We start from the raw sequence: 22,477 nt of genomic DNA, 5'->3' as shown, positions 1-22,477 counted from the left end.
CGGCAGCGCCCCCAGCGCGGCCTGGCACCCCGTTCGGCTGACACGGAGGTCGCGCGTGGGCTGAACCCCGCGCGGCGCGGGCAGAGGCCGCCCCCTCCCCCTCGGGGGGGGGGGGGAAGCGGCGCAGTGGGACGGCGCAAGGCGGAAGCAGCCCCTCCCGCCCCGCCGCCAGACAGGAAGTGGCGCCGCACGCGCCGCGCCTTCCCATTGGAAGCGCGGAGCCCGGCCCCGGCGCCTGCGCAGTAGATGAGTCAGCAACTTTGCGGCGCGTGCGCCCTGGCCCTACAGGGGCGGGCGGGTGTGCGCATGCGCGGTGCCTCCTCCCTCCCCTCTGTCATCCTTGAAGAATGACCCAAAAGAGGCAAATCCACTTAATAAACCGTGGGGACTCGGTGCGTGAAGCAGCACCCTTGTGTTGTTTGGAGAGGGAGCTTAAGTACAGCGGTGACCGTTAGGAGAAGTGTCCCAGTGAGGTACAACTAGCTGCAAAACTTGATTAGGACAACTTAAAATCAGAGCCTGACATTAAACCGTACCATAGAAGCCAACTTCCAAGCTCCACCGAGGGAAAACGAAAGATCTTTACTCCTAAATGACAGTTCATGAAACCCAGCTTTGAGTTACCAATGAGCCACTTCACAGGTGCAGTTCAACACAATTCACGKCTCACCTTTTTGGACACGATTCTTTATTTTCTTTCTGTTAAAGAATGACACCAGAAACAGCCAAATAAATGAGCTCTGAGCTGTCCACCAAATATGGGAAATTTTTCAAAACAGGAAGAAATTAGTGCTGCAGCCATAATAAATAAAGACCATGAGAGACTTGACATTCAAACTCCTCCCACGCCCTTGCAACATACTTCAAATGGTCTCATGCTTAAATTTCCCACCAACATTCACGCAACTCTGAATGTTCCTCTCAGTGAACTGACTCAGCRCCACCTCTTCTTCTCATGTCTTGCATACAGTAGCTCACACATTTACCAAGTCCAGCATTCAAACCACAGTAGTTGTCAGTGTCCGACTGCCCCTCTTGCCAAGGCTTGAGTAAGGGTTGGGGTTGAAGAAGAGTTAGCATCAACTGGACACTCATCCTGAGAACGTTGGTTCGGGTAAAATCGGGGTACCGTGCTTTGGGAAGATAATGTGAGCACCAGATTCTAGGGCATTAGGACTTTTTTTTAACCTCATTTTGAAAGTTTTGGAGGGTTTTTTTAAAGTCATAACAGACTGATGTCTCTTTACCGTCTCTGTTCCATTTCTTCTCAGTGGGAGGCATACAGGCAACATACTGTTTTGTTGTCCTAGCAGCTTTTCCTTTCAAATATCTTCCAGCAGAAATGCAACATAGATACTCGCCTCCGTTGCAGCCAGGCAAACAGGAATTTCTAAATGAACCCAGTGGCGACACTGGGTTGCAGACCATCAGCCAGTCCGAGTCTCAGATACTTTCTTCTCCAGCCTCATCGATGCCCTCAACATTCCCTTCGCCCGCAGGCTTACCGCCAGGCACGGTTCAGCAGCTTCACCTGAGCAAGTCTCTTTGTAATCATAGTGGCGAAAACCAGGCCGAAGAGAACGCTGCTTATCAGCACGTAGTCATAGTCATCTTTCAGGACATCGAACTGCTTYGATGGGTACACTCGGGTCTGATAGATGTCCAGGCCATACGCAACAACCTAAAGAGAGGAGATCACACGCTGGTAATGCAGCTTCAAGCACAAAGCCAGGTACATCAAAAGYGATGGACCTTTTTAGCTCTCATTGAAAGAAGAAATCATTAAGCAGCGAGCTGTGTGATGTGAAGTTACAGACTCCCTGCCACGGGTTATAATATCGTGCTGCTCTAACTGCCATCTCCACAGCTMTGCCAAGAAGCCTCTGCCCTGTACTCACCAAACAAGTGGACTCTAGGCCAGAGGGGGCTGTATAAATTCCTCTCATTCGCGATATGGTTTGATTGTAGTTGATAAACCTCTCAGCATGGATCTGCACGTCCGGAGAATATGGAATCAAGTTCTCTTCTCTGAAAGGCGTTGAAAGAGAAATAAAAAACCATCTAAACATAGCATGCAAAGGAAAACTTCACTCACATTTTGTTTCCTAGGAATCAAGTCTGACCATTCTAAACTACTGACCTAAAGTAACAAATTTAGCAGCTTTTCATTGTGCAGGTTTATTTTTGCAACAAGTAGAAAACACGTGCCAGCTGGGTCACACTATACTGCAGCAGACTCCTTTTAGGGTTCTAAAGGTTTAAAAATAATCAAGTGTCATTCTAGAAACTTTGGTTACATCGACTGCTGTTTCTTTAACAGCAAACAATAGGCATTTTTCCCCTGGTGACAGGACCTGCTGTGTTACAGATAAATGTCCTCTGTCATCACAGATGGGCAAAAAGACAGCTGCATGAAGTGTCATGAAAAGATTGTCTTGAATCTGTCCACGAAATTTTGTTCTACTTCAGCATATTACACACAAACTTGTCACTCTCAAAAGGCTCACGAACGTTGTCCGTGAACAGTGGTTATTGCGCTTTCCTTACCTGCTTTGTTCCGTAGGGATTTCGGGTCGGCGAGGATCCAGCAGAGCCTTTGGAAGGGAGAGGATGGCCCCAGAGGGAAGCCCAACTGTGCATTAAAAAGAGGTGCGTCTTACAAATGGTCATTTCTGACAGCATTTTCTAACAACTAATGTAAATGCCCTCCTCGTGCATGTCCTTGCACTTGTCAAGAGTCCAATGCAGCCAAAAAGCAGGTAGGATCTTTGGCAAAAAGCTGCCTATCGCTCAGTTTTAAGTGTGATGCCTGGTTCRTGCAGGTAGCAACAATCTCTGAATACATTCAGAACAGAGCAGCGTGCACTTACCGAGCAAGTGACGACTGGTGATGCCTCGTTCAGTGATAGTGGCCTCCATGGCACTGATAGCGGATGGAAAGATGTAAGACTGCTGCAGGACCTGAGGTAAAAGCGGACGGTCGAGGGAGCTGAAGGCTGTGGCGTTGTATTGCTCCGTCCCCTCATACAGCTCCAGCACAGTGAACTCGTTCCGACGTGCCTTAGTATTCCAGTACTGGTACTGAAACAAGAGAGGAAGATGGATGTCCTTCAGGAATACAGAGCAAGTCAAGTCTACAGTACAGAGGTAGCAGCAAATCAGAGAAAGGTCAGGAAGTAGTTTGCATACAGGTTTGGCAACTGCTCCTACCTCCTAAAAATAAAGCACAAGAAGACAGGAGTTCTTACCACCACCCAGTTCTCCGAATGGACAATGTGAACAGGTCCCTTCGCTTTCTTCTGCACTGACGAGTGAATGATCCTGCCTGTGACTCCATCGATCAGATGTATTCCAATGAAAGTGCGCTCATGATGTGTATCAGTGCTCTCTGTCACCACAGCAAGCAGGTTTGGATTCAAGGACTGTAGCAGGAAAAGAAAAAAAGGCAGCTGAGATCCCTACTTTAGTGTCCAAGGCACCATAGTTACCTGCRTTTCATCTGGGACCAGAGAAGTAATGAACAAAATATCTTATTAGCATAGATCATCTGGAGAAATCAAGCAGCAATCCCTCCCATCCTCAGATGTTTGATTGGCTTTTAATTGCTGCATGAAAACATTTCATATAAAAAAGCCCACCAAAATTAGTATCTTCTGCAGAAGATTCTGATTTTCTTAGGTTAGGGACACTGACTTCTGTATAGAAAAAAATGGCATCATAGAGCAAAGACTTAGTACCAGCAGTGCCTAAACAGGGTATAGAGATCTTCCAGTGATCTAATGCATCACCAAAAATGTTCCTACTGCACCTTATAGAGAACGCTGCGATCACCCATCACGCGGCCCTGGGAGTGCACATGCTCACTGGATCTCTTCCCTTTCACAGTCACTATCTTCTGCACTTCCGTGGGAATGACCACCTCCCAACTCTCCTCTGTTGTCAGGTCCTGCAAGAAACACAGGATGTAGAAGGTTTTATCTGATCCTCTGAAGACAGAGTCTCCACTAATAAGACACAGGAAGCTTCCTCYGTTTTTGGATTTTGAAAGCTTTTTAGGAATGTTCTGAGGCTTAGTAGAAGTCAAAAGTGAGCTGAACCGTTTACACTCCAAACAAAACTCCATAAAAGAAGTGCAAAGATCTACTGTTATCTAGAGAACTTACAGGAAAATATCACTTATGCTGTAATGTTTCTTCTATACCTTTTTCAGCCTGAACCCAGACAGTTTTCCCTGGTCGGCATCCACTAAATAAAAAAAGATAGAGTGGGCTATTTCTTCTAACTGACGAAGAACGTTCTTAGTTGCTGGGAAAGCTGTGACCTAGAAAAGAAAAGGAAAGAAYTGTAACACAGGTTAATAATAATAATATAAAACAATAATTAAAAAAAATCAACCAACAAACATGCAAAACAAACAAAAAAAGACCACTGGAAATTTTAAACACATTTGTTATCAAGTTTTACTTGAATAAATAACCTCATCTCTTTTTTTCAATGCAACTCTCTAACTCTCTCTCTCTTTTTTTTTTTTTTTTTTACCTTGCTCCAAAAAAATGGGAGGAATAATTAACCTGAATAGGAAGAATGCTGCCTGGAGGCAAAGCAATTTACCTTATACTCATCATCAATCAGGAGCAGTACTTTGGCATAGTCTTGATCCATAATAGGCAGAAGCAAAGTCTGAAGGATCGGACGCTTCAGAACAGGCGGAGCTACCTGACTCCGCTTCCCAAAGATGGGGTTGAAGACATAGAGAAAACTCATTTTGGTTTCCTAAAAAACAAACAAGATGCAAAACTTTCTTTAAAGCCAACAAAAGAGCTGTTTTTCCATCACCACATACTGGTGCGGGCTATTCAGACCCTGGGTTCAACCGCTCCACTCTGAAAATGCGTTCTGTTTGAACACGCATACCAAAACAATCCTCTGTTGAGAGAGTAAACATTGTTCTAACTAACCCCTATCTGCCACCTGCTGAAAAAACGAATCACATTATTCTTTTTATTTAAATAATTCAAAACAAGCATCCCGACAGGGTTAGGACTGTGTTGAGCTTTGCTTCCCTTCAGCTGTCATTCCCCTCCTCTCCCTACCCACATCAGTGATAACCACATGATCACCCCCMAAAAATGCTTCCTAAATGCAGTTTCCCTAGTTAAGCGGATTCAACAGAGGGATAGAGAAAAGGAACTCACCTTGTCCTTCACAAGCAGCGTACATTGTGGAGGGTGGGGGAAATGGGCTGTTGTTCTCTGGACCATCAGCTTAAAGGAGGAACCTGGTCTCACATTCCTGAGGTACTGCTTCCACAGGATGGTGCCAGAACTGCTCTCAATACCAAAAAGCTGAGCAACAGAGAGACCACAAAAAAGCCAAAGTCTAGATCAACGCATCTTTCACATTTAAGCACTGCAGTTTAAGCTCTGCAGCTTGCTTTGGAGGATGACAAAGAAAGAAGAGTCTTAGTCCCTCTCCAATGCCACCACAAAACACACAAACACACTGCTCATATTTTCAGGATATTCTTACATGATGCAGGGAAAATTCAGTGGTGAGATCCTTTGCTACAGTCTAGAAACAGATTCCTACCCTACCTTCCTCACCTTGCCTGAAGCTGTGACCATCACCATCATTTTCTGGAGATTGAATTCATCTCTAGCCAAATTATCAATATTAATCTCATTCTTGATCTGGCTCCGGGGTTTCCTGGCATCATAAAACATCTTCCAAAGATGTGCTGTCCAGGCTTGCAGCAGGATAAGTTGGGAGGACAGCCGCTTCAGAAACATCCCTAGCAAACCATCTACAAAAGGACCAAAAACGATAACTGAAGGAGGAAAATATTACATAACTGAAGGGGRAAAATGTTACTTCCCATTCTATAATTCAATTACAGTCTCCGYCAGTAAAAGTAAGGGGCCATGCCTGAACTTAGACAACTCTTGGCTTCTGCCTTCCTCTCCAGGACAGCAGATTTATAGTTACCATTTCTATTACGGACTTTTTGGCATTTACCRTCCTTTTCCCACTTCACCCTAGTGCAGCTCATTCCAAAAGACACTCTCAGCAACTGAAAGCAAACTTTCAGTTTGCAGAGGATATGATCTCTTCTTTTGTATTCCTTCTTTCTCACTGGTGTACTCAGCAAGTGCCCACCCAAAGCTAACCTGCCTACATAGTCTCAAGTTCTGTTTGTGCTCGTTACTCAGTAACAGAACCACACGTGAGGAAGGAAAAAAAACCCAAAACTTAATTCTGCCCAGTGAGGGTTTATATTGCTCCTGTCAAGGAGCTAAAAACACCAGACAACTATATTTCACCACTGAGGAAAACAAGCAGTAAAAAAGATAAAGATGCACTAGAAAAAACTTGTCAGAAAGATTTGGAAACACTGCATACAGTCTCTGAGGTTACCTTGAATGGCTGCATCCAGGACAGCAAGAAAAACAAAACAAAGCAAAAACAAAAGCTATTGCAAATGAGTCTTCCAGAAAAGACAATAAGAGGATCAAAGGGAAATGTTTAGGAAAGATGGCAAAAGTCTTTCCTACCTCTGTTACATTCATAGACTCACGTGATTTGCCTTTGGCATTGGGCTTTAAAAGTTGGGACAGAAATGAGTKTATTTCTGATCCTATTGATCATGTTGCCAATAGTGAAAATTTAAATCCAAAGAACTCACGGCTTAGAGAAAAACTATACATTTCTTCAGGAAAACAAAACAAAACAAAAAACCAGAAACTCACATGTTTATAGCTAATACCATTAAGTTTATGGCTTACCTGCTTTCTTTCCAAATTCCCCCTCCAACTCAGCCTGTGCCCCTGTTAGAGGTAGATCCACCATCTCCAAGCTTACCACCTCTGCTAGTGACTCCTCTCTACTCCATACAACTTTTCCTGGAAAGAAATACAAGTAGAATATCGGCAAATTAAAAAAAAAGCACAAGCATACTGCACATATGTGTTACGTCCACTATCAGGATTGGCTAAAGCAACTGAAGATCTTTTGAATTTCATCTCTGGAAACAGATTTTCAAAGGTAAAATCTTTGCTCACTCTAAGATCTTCCAATGGTCCTTAAAATGCAAATCACTGGTTCTGGAAGCAATGCAAAATACTGTACATCTGTTTAATATAATGTGCCCTAGTATTTCACACAAAGACTMTGAAAAATACCTTATTCAACTGGAATCACTTCAGAAAACATAGGAACAATAASAGCAATCAAACATTTTGAAAGGGTTGAAGCCATTAAGTCCATTTAAAATAACAGACACAACRTATGAACTCCGGAATGCCTATTAAGCCCTCGAGGATTCAAGTTGTCAAGACAGACTTTCAGCCTTTTCTGTAAACTAACAATTTTGCCTTGAAGATCTTTTTTGAAGACACTTTAAGAAAGATCTACAAGAGGGCTTAGGCTCTCATTCTACAATGAGAGTTCTGAAATCTGTAGAAATCCATGAAACTCAAAGGCTCTGTCTGCACAAACACCACTGCAGAATAGGTTTCTCAGATGGATTCTCTTGTGACAGTGGAAGATAACATGACTTTCTGGTCTCCTTCCCAGGACTTARCTCAGGACCATCCATTAAGCTCAGTAACCTGTATATTGCAATCACACAAGTCAAATTAATTTTGCCACTTTCCAAAGAGAGCAGTGATAAGATATGATAGTTTGGGACTGGATTCCATAACTCTGGAGATAACTTCTTGTCCTACASTGACAAAATGGACCATTTTAGCTGTTTGTGCCACTTACCAGGCTGCTGGAGGAACACTAGCATGTGATCTTCTGTTTGTACCAGCGCTCGATAGCCCACAGAGTCATCCTTCTTCAGAAAGACCTGGATGTATAGCTGGAAAAAAAGAGCAAGTGAAGCACTGAGGATGATGYCCATCAGCTGCTCGGACAAAACAGAAACAACCCTCAGGCCTCAAAAGTGAAAGGAGTACAAACAGTATGGCTGTAGGCACCAGTCTGGTACATCAGCAGCAAGCCTTTCACCTTGTCTGAAGAGCTCTACTGGTCCTGCCAAATTGGGTTATAGACAGCAGTACAAGTCTGATAAGCCACATGATTGAAATAAGCTCCCTGCTCACCTGCTCCGGTTTGGCACCACTCTGATCCAGGCTAAAGGTAATTGTGGTATCCAACAATCTTTGACCAGTTTCAACCAGGTASAGATTAATATTGTAGGTGTGATTGGAACAAGTTAAAGATTCCTACAACATCATGGAGGAGAAAAAAACAAGTTAAACACACACATCACACCAAATCAAATTCCACAAGAAGGTTTCATGTTTAGCAAATTCTTGTGGCTTCAAGAGGTTTTAAGATGGTTTTAGATTGGTTATACAGAATTGGTGCAAAACACGTGTCTCCAAAAATATGATATAATACCATTTTCATTCCGTTCCCATGTGAAGGAAGAAAATGGACTATCAATCATCAATTTCCACTGCTCGTGGGAACAAACTTGTTTTATACCTGTTTCTGGGAATCCTCCAGAGTACTTCCAGCATGAAGGCCATCAGAACTTCCAGATTTCTGCAGTGAGGATGAGAAGAGATAACATGGCTTGGGAGCACAATGAGTGTGTGGATGAATATGGGGCTTTGAGTGCCTGACAACAGCAAGCTCTATCTCTGGACTTGACTCTAAAAACAGGCCAGAGACAGTTCTGAAAAAGATGAAAGCTTGCTAAGTTCAATATTCCTAAGAACAGAAACCCTCTATGGATGGATAAAGCTGATTCATAGGCTGCATACAAGCAGCTTACACAAGGTTAAAATAGGCTGTACACAAGGCAGCGTGTTTCATGAAGCCAGAGGTAGCTTCAGCTGGATGTAATCAAGATCTGCTTGTGTTGTCTTCACATGTCTGAAAAACTAATAAAATCTTACTCTTTTTGAGGTTACTAAACACTCCTGGACCTGTGAAGGAAAATTCTTGAGGAATCCAATCTCAGCGCATGTCCATATTACAAAACTGTGCTGGTCACATAGTACAAGCAAATTGTATTCACCAGTTCACTCCTGCAGGTGAGGACAGCAGCCACAGTTTTCTCCCCAGTTGTTGCAAAGCTCACCAGAGCTGCCTGAAAATAAATTAATAGGAAAGCTTAAAGCCAACAAAAACAACAAGAACTACCTGCGCAGGAAATTAAACCCTACTGAAACTAACAGTGGCTCCTCTACAACCAAATTCCAAATTTTATCATCTCACCAAAGATAAAATTACACTTCTTCAAAGCCTAAAAAAGGTTCTTGTAAASAAGTAAATGTTTGACCTGCACAAGCTTTTGAACCACTACCTTTAGTATTATTGAGCTTTTTAAAGCTTTTTCACCTTTCAAAACTTCTCAGCTGRTCTCAGAGAAGTACTACTATGTCATTGGTCATTTAGACGTACACGACTCTCTGTCTAGTTCAAAACTAGGAGATCTACCCCACACTAACAGTTGTCAGCAACAAAACACACCTAAACTGATGTTTAAAAATATTTTATCAGCTAACATGAATGAAATCAAATGGTTTTCAAATGTTGCAGCAGAAAGCACAATTGAAATGGGAAACTCAGCAGCTTGTTCGCAATGCCAGGTGGGGGCAGGGGGTTCTGCTTGTTTCTAAAATTTTTAAGCTACAGTCAGCTCTTTCAGTTAAGAGTTCTGCAGCTGCATTTATCTTGGTTACCTGCTGGAAGTCCCGAAGGTGGCTGAGCAGCCCGTGCCTGTACTGCAGCAGGGAGAAGTGGCTCGGAGACAGCTGAAGGAAGAACTGGGTCCGYGAAACGCTGACAAAACTGGGTTGAGTGGCCAATATCCTGGGCTGGAAGCCATCAGCAAACTCCAGGTCAAGCGACTGAGAGAGGGAGATCAGCACATGTTTTCTCCAGTGAACCTAGCATCTTCCTTTTATAACCAGCAACGCACGCTTTATAAAGAGGTTGTTCGTATCAGGATAAACATGGAATAGAAGCAAGGAAGCTTGCACTACCGCTGGAGCAAAGCTCTGGATCAATCAGCTCGGTATGCTTAGTTGGACAAGTAATTACTGATGATGCTCTGTCAGCGCTGCTCACCTGCAGTGGGATCTGCTTCATCTCCTGCTCCGTCGCCAAGGAGCAAACATAGAGCGAGAGCGTCTCCACGTCCACGCACACCAGCACGGCCTCCCCCACCACGCCGCATGCTCCAGGCAAGCTCTTCAGCCATGGGGCTGCTACTCCGATCTGCCAAGCAAGACGCAGGCAAAGTTGTCAACAGCAGAAAAAAACTTTGAAGAACCAACATGGCCATGACCAAGATATTAAAGTCAGAAGTGTTTTTACCCATGACCCCAGGACAAACTGTCCATCAGCCTGAGATTTCCAGGACGGTCTTGACTCTGCCAGATGCAAATCTGATTAAGTTYTGCTTTTCAGGGCATTCAGCAGTGGAAACCTATTTCTTGGCCCATAAGCAATGCCACAGTAAAAGGAAAGTTTAGATTCTAGTACTCTAAAAATTAATTTCTCTGCACATCGCACCATAGCTATCTAGTTGGAACGACATTCGGTAACATCAAAGCCAAGCTGGCAACAAATCCAACATTTTGAATCCCTATTCAAGCACTACCTGTTTTGTGATTTCTCCATCYTCCACACTGAAGGTTAGAACATTCAAGTGGCTCTGAGGAACAATTCCAAGTACGTGGATCACTCCAGTCCCGTGGGAATATAATAGCTGGTAGTGAGCAGTCTCACTGCAAGAGAAGCAGCTACTATAAAGCATCATCTTCAGTTATTGCTCAAAACTACACTCAAATTACACTATCATGGGTCTTCTGAGGAAAAACTGACTCAACTCCTAACTCGCTTGTTCTAAAAGAAACATTCTGTCCATCAGCACAAATATTTTATGGACATCTCGCCTTCAGTTACTGCTTTCTGCAATGAAAAAATGTAAAGATGACAGAGATATAACAGGTGGTGAATTTCTCCATCCTTCTCTTACACTCTGCCCAATATTCTTCCTACACAATTAAACAAAGCAAAATAGTTTGTGGTTTCAGACGGGAGGACCTCTATCATTTTCTGGAAAGAGCATTCCATTGGCAACGCTCATAAAACACGYAGAAGTTCCCTCCCTACTGACTCTGTTTTTATCCTTTCTGCAAGTAACGCCTAGCTTTATTTGTTTTAGTACCTAAGTAGTTTTTGTAAGTAAAAGGAAAGCACAGCATCCTCTTATTCTCAAGAGATCAGGCTGCACGTCAGCAATTGAAGCTTCTGCTTAAAATACGTTCTTACCTTCCTGGTAAATGCTCTACCCATTTCTGGTGCCCATTGGAAAGGTAGTGAAGAGAGATGGCTGCCTTCTTCAGGACCGCCACGTATTTCACCGTGTCCTGTAGCCCCACCAGACTAGCCATCTGGAAACTAAGCACAGGGCAGAAACAGTAGAGGAGAAAATGATGTTTATGAAGAATCCACTCTGTTTAAAGACCTTCTTCAAGCATTCAATAGCAAACCCAAACTAAACATAGTCTGCTTTACCTATCTTTAGTGATTTCAACAGAGAGTATTAGGCTGGAATGCAAATGCCCCATATCAAAGCGGCACATTCCCTGTTCAACATGTTGTACACTGGGGAGAAAACTTACCTATGAAAGACTTTGTATCTCCTCCTACTACTTGTCTGCCAAAGGGTAGAAACAGCATTAGACCTGACTGTAAGCTTCAGGAATTCCTAAAGTATTTGTCCATGTTTTATTTTAGAAACCTCACACCTAAATAACATTTCCCTAGAACACAACCTCTCCTTCCTACATCAGCACTACAAAGGGAAAGAGACAGTCCAAGCACCCACCTGCCAGTGTCCAGTGATGTCTCCCAGTTCAACCCACCAATGTTGGTCTCCCAGGAGCGGAGAATGCGCCCACCGTTGGACACAGTGATGGCATCTGCATAGAAAGCAAAAAAAGGACATAAATACAGGACTTTTTCCATCATAAAGTAGTGAGACAAGTAGTTTTGGCAAGTTTAATGGTTAGTCCAACAACACATGGCTGGAATCTCTCATGCAAGGACAGTTACTATTCYCCAGAATACCTATTAATATTCTTCTTACCCTGTCCATGGATCAGCATTGCATCTATTGCTCCTTCGGGAGTTCCCTTATCTACGTGGCGCCACACTGAAGGAACAAAGAGTTAAGTAGSAAACAGATTTGCTCCCCCAAATGCTTTTACTTGCTATTATGTTTAAATTTAGGTTTTTTTACAGCTAAAAGYTGCAATGCATGAGTCTGTCTGTCCTAAGCAGTAAGCTTTTGATCTGTGAGCTGACATAGCAGTCTGGCCAATATTAACTTACTGGTATGAAAACATAGCATTAGCCTCACCACCGCCAGCAGACTGCCCAAGAGAAAATCCTGTTCAGCCCTAAAACCCGGCTCACTCACGGATCTCGCCGTTCCTGGAGTTCAGTGCAGCCACAACATTCTTCTCGGTAGCCACGATGAGCTTCTTTGAGCCCTGCGAGGCCTCCAGGGAGGCGAACTTGAGCTTCCCCACATACTGCTGCCTCCTGGGAGAGAAGAGGGAARGGGTGAGAAGGGGCCACGAGGAGCCTCACCGAGGCAGCGAGCGGGGAAAGCCCCCACACGGAGAGGATACAGCAGGACGGGGCACCAGGAAAGAACGGAGAGGGGGAAACCCAAAGCAGAAGAGCTGCTTCCCCCGCGCACACGCACATCGCACGGAGACGAGGCCCACCGCTACCGGGCCGGCACCGCGGACGGGGCAAGCCCGGCCCCCCAGTTCCCCCCGCCGCTTCCCCCCGGCCCCGGCCCGCACCCACCAGTCAAACTTGCCCACTTGGTCCTCATAGACGGCGGCCACCAACTGCGCCAGCAGCAGCAGCAGCAGCACCGGCTCCCCCAGCGCTGCCGCCATGACAGCGGCCCGCCGCAATCCCGGCGCGCCCCGCGGCGTCGGCGGCCGCAGGGGGCCTCGCTCCACCGGGGCCGCCCGCGCCGGCGCCTGTGCGGAAAAGCGGCCGGATCAGGCGCAGGCGGTCTGAGGACGTTCCCAGCAGCCCCCGCGGCGCCGCGGCACGGAGGGGGCCTCGCGGCGCGGCACAGCGGGGCGACCATGCCGAAGTCGAAGCGGGACCGCAAGGGTGAGCGCTGCGCCGCGCCGCGGCCCCCTCCGCGCCGCCGCCGCCGCCGGCTCTAACGCTCCCTCTCTGCTCCGCTCCCCGCAGTGTCCCTGACGCGGACGCCCAGGAAGGGGCTGGAGGCCAAGCAGGCCCTCATCGCCGAGGTGAGTGCGCGGCCGCGGCCTGTCCCCGGCCCCCATCGCGGGCCGCGCCGGGTCTCCCTCCCTCCCTTCCTCCCTCCCTCCCTCCCTGCCTGCCCTCCGCGCCCCTGACGGCTCCCGCCCGCAGCTGCGGCAGTGCGTGGACACCTACAGGCACCTCTTCCTCTTCTCCGTGGCCAACATGCGCAACAACAAGCTCAAGAGCGTGAGGAGCGCCTGGAAGCACAGCAGGTGAGCGGCGGCGGCAGCCCCCCGCACCCCGCGCTCGCCGCCCGCACTGAGCCACTTTTCCCTGTGTCGCCTCAGGATCTTCTTCGGGAAAAACAAAGTGATGATGGTGGCGCTGGGCCGGGAGCCRGCCAGCGAGTACAAGGAGAACCTGCACAAGGTACGTGCCGGAGGCTAAAGCGTTGCGGTGCGCGCAGCGTCTCGCCCGCGCCGGGAGCGCGGTGAACGGCTTGCGGACACGGCCGCTTTCGTCAGCGTGGAATAAGCTTCGAGTCAAGGCAGAGCTTTTCCGATCATCTTTCTGCGTGTATATTGTCCTTAACTGAGCAAGCCAGTATCAAATGATGCCTAAAGGCAAGAAGAAAATGTCAGGTGCGATTGTGAGTAGAACTGACCGTGCAGATCTGTGTGGTGGTGTTGCCTGCTCGTGGACTCCGCAGCTGCACTGGACCCCGCACCAGAAAACGCCGGGAGGCTGGACGCTGCCTGCTGGGAGTGCTGGTGAATCCCATGGGTGGCTTCTTTGTTCCAGGTCAGCAAACATCTGAGAGGTGAAGTCGGTCTCCTGTTCACTAACCGCACCAAAGAGGAGGTGAATGAGTAAGTAYGCATGTGGCTGGTAGCTGTGATACTGAAGTGCAGAAAAGGGCTTTTTTTCTTTCTTTTTTTTTCTTGWTTTTTGGCTGCTGGTGGTGGCAAATCTGCCACTGYGCTCACCGCTGCTCTCAAAACCGTGACRCTCTCATGAGATTTTTCTGCTTGTYTGGCTCTGGCACCGTAAGGTTGAGGGCTGCAGCAGGGGAAATAGCTACAGCGGGCTACACCACGACTGAGAAATAACACAGGAGGGCTGTCTGTCTCGCGTGGCTGCAACCACAGAAGCTGAGCGTAGGAGGACAGGGAATGCTCTAACAGTTGAGCTTAGCAGTAGATGAGGATAGTGGTGGTGATCACGTGTATTCATCTCCTGCCCATAAATGGAGCCAACASTGTGTGTTTCTTCTGTTTGAATTTAACTCCTAATTTGTCATTTTCTTGTGTACCCACCTATCCCATGGAATTCCGTTATGGTTTTTATTAGCCCACTTTACATCTAAAGTTCTTTGGATATTTGCAGCCACAGAGACTACTGTGAAGCTCAGGGTTAAGTGCTGTCCTGATTTGCTCCCTGTTGAAGAAATCAGCCGGGAATGATCTCAGTCTCAGCCCGTGCKATGTTTCTTACACAGCTGATGGTCTTGTTACCTGTCCCTTATCCCAGATGGTTCTCCCAGTTCAAAGAGGTGGACTTTGCCCGTGCAGGGAACAAGGCAACATACACAGTCAGCCTGGACACGGGGCCCTTGGAGCAGTTTCCCCACTCCATGGAGCCTCAGCTACGGCAGCTGGGATTGCCAACAGCTTTAAAAAAAGGTAGGTGATCTGGCTGCAGAAAGTGACCTTAATTGCCCTTCTGCCACTTAAATTTTACTTCACGAACTTTTGCTGCAAGTTGCTAAAGATAACTGCCATCTTGGTGCAGATAAGCTTTTTTTTAAGGACGAGGTTAAATAGTAACGTAGAATTGAAGGACAGCATTTGAGAAAGTCTTAGTCCCGGCTTTGCATTCCTAATGGCTGAAGTGGATTTATTCAGTATTTAGAAGCCTATATCAAGAACTGAGGCTTGCTAYGAACTCCTGCATCTGCCCTGGTTACGCTCCTGTCTGTCTGAAATGCTGTCAAGTCAGCTGTCTTTCACTTAAAACTGCCTTGTCATCTGCCACGGGCTTCATGTYGGATGGTAAACTGGGACTGGCAGGAAGTTCTGATCCGTCCAACAGCCCTGAAYTATCTTCCTCCCGGGTTTCCCCTCTCTCCAAGACTCAGCCCCTCTCCCTCTCGTTCCTGCAGGAGTGGTGACGCTACTTTCAGATTACGAAGTCTGCAAAGAAGGGGACGTTTTGACCCCTGAACAAGCTCGTGTCCTGGTGAGTAATGCGTCAGCACGGCATCTGTGCAAACTAGTAGCTCTCCCGAATCTTTCCAGGTATGCTACCATTGTTAACTGTTGGGTTTTATTTTCCTTGAGGGTAGGAGTTCTCAGACAAACGTGAACAGCGCTTCCCGATAAGAATCGGTAGGATGCAGCTAACGTTCTTGTGTACTCTTAACGCAAGCGCCAAAACTCTGCTTTGGCTCTAAGGCAGTAGTACCGAAGACTGAGGTTTAACAGCCAGTCTGAAGAGCTGGTAATCCAAAATGCAGTGGAGGCCAAGTTGGTCATTAAGCAGTTACAGTCAGCAAAATGAGCAACCCTGTACTAACTCTTGCCTATTAGAGAAAGCAACTGTTCTGCACAATATTTCCTGAAACTAACTTTAAGTAGTAMCCGTACAGGAAGCTTTTGACACTAGCTGTAAAACCAGAAGAGTATTAAATTGGAATAGAGTTGAATTCAGCTCTGAACCATAGCTCCGTAGCTGAACCATAGCTGCTTTCAGATTTTCTGAGGTTTAAATCTAACAGTTACTTTGCTTCTTGGTTTGCTGCAGTCCCCATGTGGAAGAGTTGCTTAGTGGAAGTATTTTAGGTAGGCTTGCCACAGAGATGACYGAGCAGGAATGACAGATAAGTGTGTCTCCTTTCCTAGAAACTCTTTGGCTATGAGATGGCAGAGTTCAAAGTGACCATCAAATTCCTGTGGAATTCTGAGACGGGAGACTTCCAGCAGCTTACGGGAGACCCAGAGGAGGAGGATGACGAAGAGGAGGAGGAAGAGGAGGATGACAGCAATGAGGACTAGTGGCAGTCCCTGCATTTGRACACTAGACAGTTCTACTGTATTTCAAAGACAGAGGTGTTTTTCTTCCCTGCCTGCAGCAGGAAGACAAGGCTGATCACTTCAAACATGCCCTTCATAAAGGATGATCTGATTATGTTTTTTTTATATAAGCCTATGTATAAAACTTTGGATTGTTGTTACTGCTACTTGTTATTGTTTGAGTACCACTGGATCTGCTCGATGGCTACATCAGATGTGAAAGCTAGGTAGAGCATACRTAAATGCTTGTGTGTGCAAAAGTCTGAACGGCCGTCTTCGCAGCAGCAGTCCCTCGGAAGAAGGGGCAGTTTCCAGGGAGATCCACTTCTGTTTCAACAGTCAACTTTCACACTTACAGTGCAGCCAAGTCTGTCGTGCTTATAACTTCTATTACGTTAGGAGTAATTTTAATTCTAGGCAGCCTGGGCCAAGTCTGTTTTTGAGTGCAGAGCTGAAGGCTCAGGCAGATGCTTCAAGTAAACATCCCTCTCTGTGCCCACTACTCTAGTAAAGCTTTAGTAGTTTGTGATGCAGCTTACACATAGCACCAGCTAAGATGCCAAGGACCATGCTCAGCTTCTGATATAGAAGAATCTGTTGATTTCAGTGTTTCTGAGCAGTGATCAGGAGATGACAACTACAGCAGAGCTAAAGGAGCACATGCAGGGACTCTATCAAAGAACAGAAGCTGTATTCCCTAGTGGAAAGGGGGAGGTAAATGGTGTATGGACCAGCCATGGTAGGAGGGGGAAAGGGAAAAATCACTTAGGAAATAAGAGGAACAGTGAAAGRAGGCAGCATGCTCCTGGAGTTAGCTGATGGCAGGTCTCGCAGAAGCCACAGTCAAACTCCCAAGGTGCTGTGTCCAGGCTGACATGTTGAAATTCCTTATTCAACAGGACYAAGCTTGGCATTTGTTTTGTAATGTCAATTTGTCTCCTGTTCCAACTCCTGATGTTGACAGATTGAAGGGAAGTTGGGTAGACAGTGCTGAACAGCTAAGCTTATGTAGCAAAGGGAAAGGTTGTCATCTCTAATACCACCTCAAGCTGGCCAAATAAATTAAAGGCTCTTTCATCTGATGCTCAACTTAAAATGTCACGAGCTCGCATCCTGGCCGCAGCATTCCTGTCAGCTCAGGCCAGCTTCATCAGGCCTTGTTGTTTCAAGGTTGGCTCTAGTGTTTTCAGGTTTGCTTAGGCCCACAGCTGGAATATAGGAAATAGAGGTCCAAGGACTTGGCCAAAGTCCCTTCCACAATGAAGGCAGCTCTGTGTTGTCCCTGAACCAGCTTCCCCCATCACAGGATCCTAGCTGCCACTACAGTTGGATTGAGCTGTCAACATAAACCATAAGCTATGCTACAAATCAGAGATAAGGTCTGCATTCGAGAAATCTTTATTTGTCTTTAGAGGTAATTATTTAAAATTTAAGGTACCATAATAACTGAAAGCAGAACGATGGTCTYCACCCAATTACATAATCTTTTTCCCATATCAGAAGCGTCCTTAATCATAATACACATTGTGCAAAAGTGAAGGCGCACGAGGCGAGAAAGAATAAGGCATCACCCGCACAACAAGTGCCGACRGTGTTAGTGTAGGTACAAGAAAAGCTGATCCTACGAGTTTCATTCATGGACAGAAATCACAGCCTGTTGGTGTGGATCAAAGGGCCAGATGGATAAGTACCTCTCCCATTCAAGAGATTTAAAATGTGTACTTGAGACTGGCAGATCTGATTATCTAGCCCCTTGACACCAGCTTTCCTTTCCCTGCCCTCATTTCTAGCGGAAGTAGTTGGGGCAGTCGTGCGCAGTGAGTTTCCAGGCTTTATCGAACGCTTCCACTACAGCCGGGAGCAGAGGACCCTCCTCGCTGCAGTCAAGGTTCTGCTCTAGCTGCTCCAGGTTGGACATGCCAATGATCACCGCATCTCCRAGGGAACCCTGTAAAGTGGTAAAGGAATTGCCCATCCTGAAAGAAACCTAATTCATCTCCTAAGCCATCACAGGCCAATCTTTAAACATTTCTTTCAAGCAACATAGTAAAGCAGTAACTATGGGATGTTTAGACAACTGACGCAATGAAGTTCTGCTTACAAGGCCAGCACCTAGTAATCACCATCTGCACAACATAGTAGTTCATCAAAAGCTGCCACATACTACTCTTCTGTGAGGCAAGAGGGACACTCTGGGAAATGGGGAAATAACATTAATTTCCTAGCCCAGTGAAAAGCCAAGTTATCTTCTCACAGGGAAATTGTTTTGGTGGGAAGCCAAGACCATAGCAACTGGCCCTTAAAATCTTCCACCTTCTTCCAGTCTGACGAGTGCAAGATAGTGTGCAGAAAGGTAAAGGTGACTCACTCCTACAGTTGTCTGCATCCCAACAGCCTGGCAAGCATAGACCATACAGCGCTGCTCATTTCGAAGCACCACAAGCCCGTGGGATGCTCAGATGGAAAGATAACTGTTTGTATGCAGTCATTTCCCAGTTTGTGTACTGCAAGCAGATGTGATGCTGCCCAGTTGTGGTGCTGCTGCGCAGACTGCTGTCTACAGCAGCATCAGAGCTCTTACCTGAAGTTTGGAGTGATTGTATATCCAACGCAAAGCAGCAGAGGTCAGGCTTGGTGGATTGGAACCATAAGCATCCTTCAGAGCTCTTTCTACTAGGGCAATTGCTTCAAAATGGTGCTTTTTCCAGTATCTACAGCAAAAGAAACGAATGTTATTACCTCTAAGACCTCTAGTTTCCTCTAATGAATCATAGATCTATATTCCAAGCAAGTATGAAAGGCTTTCACTAAATCTCATACAGCTCTTCCTAGCCTCCAAGGACTTCACAGTAAGTCAGGAGGAAGCTGAGCCTAAAACCGTCTCCACAAAGCCTAAATGCAAGCCGTGGCCCCAACCACATTCAAAAGAAGGAAAATGCTCAGCACCCTGTTACCTGAGTCCCAAACGAGGGCAGCATAAAATCTGCCCTGCTGCAGCCCAGAGAGGATGCAAGCCTGTGGACATAATCACTGAACAAGTTTTGGTCAATTCTGCTGCTTCCTAGCTAATTATTAGGTTTGTATGCAGCCATTCCTGCCCCACCTCCCCGCTCTTTTATTAGTTGAAAATGTACCTGTTCCTGTAGATCTCAGCCCAGTCATTCCCAAAAAACCTTCCAGCAGGCTGGTTTGTATCTTTGTCTTCATACTTGTACTTGCCTGTCAGCAGTCCTCCTGCAAAGGGTCGGCAACATGTTAGTGATGGGGTGGTTCTTTTATAGCCCGCGTTTCATGAATTTTAGTCTCAAAGCCTCCATGACCACCCACAGCTCTACGTGCAGGGTCTGTCCATCAGCACTGGCCTGGAAGCAAATGAAAGAATGGACTGAATGTGGCTGTTCCAATTCACAGATGTAAAAATGAACCCTGATCATTCACTCTTATAATCCATCCATGACAACTGCCGTCTCCAATTCTGAGTCACAAAATCAATCCACAGTTGGAGTGAGGCAGTAGCCCAACAGCTCCAACATGTACAACACCTGAACAAAAGCTGAGGGCTGCAGAATAGTTTCTTGGCTCTTTTTGGTGTACCATGGCCGTGGCCCTCCCAGCCTCCACAACCCCACTCACAGCTCCTCACCCTCACCCATTCCTCCCCATACCAGCCAGTGGATTGTAGGCGTAGAACCGCAATCCATAGTATCTCAGGCAAGGAAACAGCTCAGTCTCCACCTGGCGAGTGGTTGCATTGTACATGCCCTGCCACGAACATGAAGGAGACAAAGAACTTCAAACACTAGTTCACAGCAGTGGTGATTTGCACAGAATAGCTTCAGGCCTCCTGGCACAAATCCCGGCTAGCAAATCATGACTTATGTCCGCTTATCAGATGGTACCTTGGTAAGGTGCAGCAGTGACACTGCTGCACTGATCAGCAACAACATAGTTAATGCTGAGAGTAATGCATCTCTGCACTTTGTTCCGCTTTTCATCTTAATTTCTGCTCAGAAGTAAAACCTGGTGTTCTGGGACCTTCCTCATGGCCAAATAATCTRGGAAAATGTAAGTCTTTTTAACTTTTTTACTAGTTCCTGAAAAAACAACAGGTCTGTAGCAGTCAAATGCCTCGTCAGAATTTCAAAGCGTGAATATCTGCAGACTAACTCCCACTAAACAGTGTGCGAGTGCCCCAGTCTATTAATCACAGTTTTCTCAATGGTGCACCAAAGGAGCTGGAAAAGCCTTTTCCCCACCCTTGCCTAACAATATTATATCTTATCCAGAAGGGATCAGAACAGAGAGGCTTCAGGTCATACAAGATTACTATCTGCTTAGCAACAGATTCTCTAAAGATTGCTCAATAATGTAAAAAACTTTAAGTTCCATATCAAGGGTATTACTGACATGGACAACAAACACATACTCAGCTTTATCTAAGAAATGACCTCACTCCACTTTCTAATTGTGCATGTCCTGAAAGCACTTCCCAGACTAACTGCAGCAGCTTCCTGTTCTGTGTTTACATCTGACACGTTGGGGTCTGTTCCAAGACTAGGGGCTCACAGACCCCACCTCACGGCGACTGACCTGACGTCACTGTAACAACACAGACAACCTGCCATCAGCCACTTTGATCTGAAGCCTCAGATTCTTTTGGGTTGACTTGTCTCAGCTTCCACAAAAGATATGCTGGAGCGTGGCAAGCCCACATCCCTCACCTGGTACACAGTTGGGATCACCCACTTGTTGTGTTTACAGATGCTGCAGATTTCTGCTACCTCCCATGCTGCATAGTTTGATAGACCAAGCTCTTTGAACTTTCCCTGTAATGGAATGAAAGGGTATTTAGTTCGTTTTAAGGAGTACATTTGTACATACATGGTGCAAGTGCATACAGTGAAAAAGAGMCACCAAATTTTAGTCCCCCGAGCTCTGTGTTCATCCCTGTTTACCTCTTCCAAATGAAGATGAACTATCAGATTGGACAAAATACTTCCCCTTATATTAATTTACACCTTCTCATTTAAATTGCATTTGTCTGATTTAAATGACATCGATGAGGAGAATAACTCTTCTTCACCCATTACCAACACTAACTTTAACCTAGTTAGTTTATACAGCAGAAAATAAAGTTCAAGTAATGCTTGCAAGAGCTCCTGAGAACAAAGTTCATCAGATTGTGAACATGCAAAAGACTATCAGTTGTTTTGTTTGCCCTTCCCCCACCAGCTGTGTTCCCTCTTCCTTTTCGTTCCTTTGTGAGGGTTTTTTTTTGTTTGTTTGTTTGTTTGTTTGTTTGTTTTTGCACAGCTCAGCCATGATTTAAAAAACGGGGTAAGAATTAAGAGGTGATCTGAGTTTGGCCTTTTACTTCTTTGTGCAACTCATTGCAGGCACGCAGCGTCTCTTCCACTGGGGTCCCATGGTCAGGCATGTGCAGGTAGAAGATCTCCACGCTCTTCCTCCCCAGCCGCTCCAGAGACGTCTCCAGCTGCGACCGGATGCTGTCGGGCTTCAGCGTGTTCCCCTCCAAGGCATTGGCCTTAGTGGCGATTTCMACTGATGAGAGAGAAGCAGAAAGGCAGGGGATGAAGAGGCAGGAAGGCGCACACTGCAAGGGGGAGGCGCTCCTCYTCAGGGACCAGGGTCGGGCTTTCCCAGGCTCAGCCTTCACATGGGAGCCTCTTCCTTCAGGCACCGGGAGCGACCGTTACGCGGCGACGGTTACGCCCCCTTCCCTCAGGGACTAGTGGCGGCCGTTACAGGGTGACCGTTGCGCCCCTCTCCCCTCAGGGATTAGGGGAGACTGCGTCACGACGACCGTTACGCCCCTTCCCTCAGGCACCGCGGGCGACCGTTACGCGGCGACCGTTACGCCCCTTCCCTCAGGCACCACGGGCGACCGTTACGCCCGTTCCCTCAGGGACCGGGGGCCACCGTCTCGCCCTCCTCCCTCACGGCCGGGCCGGGCCGGGCCGGGCCGGGCCCCCCGTACCCGGCGAGCTCTCGGTGGCCAGCAGCGTCCCCAGGATACGCTCGGAGCTGCCGCCCGCGTACATGTAGGCGGTATCGAGGAGGCGGAGGCCGCGGGCCAGGAAAGCCCGCAGCAGCGCCGCGCTGGCCTCGGGCCCCGCGCG

The 22,477-nt window shown here is 46.7% G+C and overlaps 3 protein-coding genes across 4 annotated transcripts; 1 reads left to right on the top strand and 2 right to left on the bottom strand.

The window, feature by feature from the left end:
- Positions 1-671: 671 nt before the first annotated feature.
- EMC1 (ER membrane protein complex subunit 1) lies at positions 672-12,983 on the bottom strand. 2 transcript variants are annotated; one of them, XM_085305214.1, is made up of 23 exons: positions 12,847-12,983; positions 12,449-12,573; positions 12,116-12,181; positions 11,855-11,948; positions 11,296-11,424; positions 10,622-10,748; positions 10,087-10,236; positions 9,699-9,866; positions 9,032-9,103; positions 8,494-8,553; positions 8,106-8,228; positions 7,765-7,861; positions 6,783-6,899; positions 5,604-5,803; positions 5,196-5,345; positions 4,612-4,773; positions 4,202-4,321; positions 3,809-3,946; positions 3,249-3,422; positions 2,871-3,081; positions 2,548-2,632; positions 1,899-2,028; positions 672-1,681 (listed from the first exon to the last, which is right to left on the bottom strand). In XM_085305214.1, the coding sequence occupies exons 1-23, from the start codon at positions 12,939-12,941 to the stop codon at positions 1,502-1,504; spliced, it is 2,973 nt and encodes a 990-aa protein (XP_085161340.1). In that variant the 5' UTR covers positions 12,942-12,983; the 3' UTR covers positions 672-1,501. The 2 variants fall into 2 exon arrangements, with proteins under 2 accessions (XP_085161340.1, XP_085161341.1); XM_085305215.1 differs by lacking the exon at positions 8,494-8,553.
- An 84-nt stretch (positions 12,984-13,067) lies between these two features.
- On the top strand, positions 13,068-16,504 carry MRTO4 (MRT4 homolog, ribosome maturation factor). The gene is made up of 8 exons (XM_085305219.1): positions 13,068-13,167; positions 13,252-13,310; positions 13,435-13,538; positions 13,614-13,695; positions 14,068-14,135; positions 14,797-14,948; positions 15,428-15,504; positions 16,167-16,504. The coding sequence occupies exons 1-8, from the start codon at positions 13,140-13,142 to the stop codon at positions 16,317-16,319; spliced, it is 723 nt and encodes a 240-aa protein (XP_085161345.1). The 5' UTR covers positions 13,068-13,139; the 3' UTR covers positions 16,320-16,504.
- Positions 16,505-17,712: 1,208 nt separating this feature from the next.
- Positions 17,713-22,471, bottom strand: LOC146595740 (aflatoxin B1 aldehyde reductase member 2-like). Its single transcript, XM_085305216.1, has 7 exons — positions 22,336-22,471; positions 21,712-21,899; positions 21,059-21,163; positions 20,003-20,099; positions 19,472-19,571; positions 18,919-19,048; positions 17,713-18,285 (listed from the first exon to the last, which is right to left on the bottom strand). Exons 1-7 carry the CDS (start codon positions 22,397-22,399, stop codon positions 18,124-18,126), a joined length of 846 nt encoding a protein of 281 aa, XP_085161342.1. The 5' UTR covers positions 22,400-22,471; the 3' UTR covers positions 17,713-18,123.
- Positions 22,472-22,477: the final 6 nt, after the last annotated feature.

Source organism: Rhea americana, unplaced genomic scaffold (genome assembly GCF_003343005.1).
Source record: "Rhea americana isolate MKP2758 unplaced genomic scaffold, rheAme1 scaffold_217, whole genome shotgun sequence".
NCBI lineage: Eukaryota > Metazoa > Chordata > Aves > Rheiformes > Rheidae > Rhea > Rhea americana.
The sequence above is the reverse complement of the archived record's forward strand: the minus strand, read 5'-3'. Positions and strand labels throughout refer to the sequence as shown.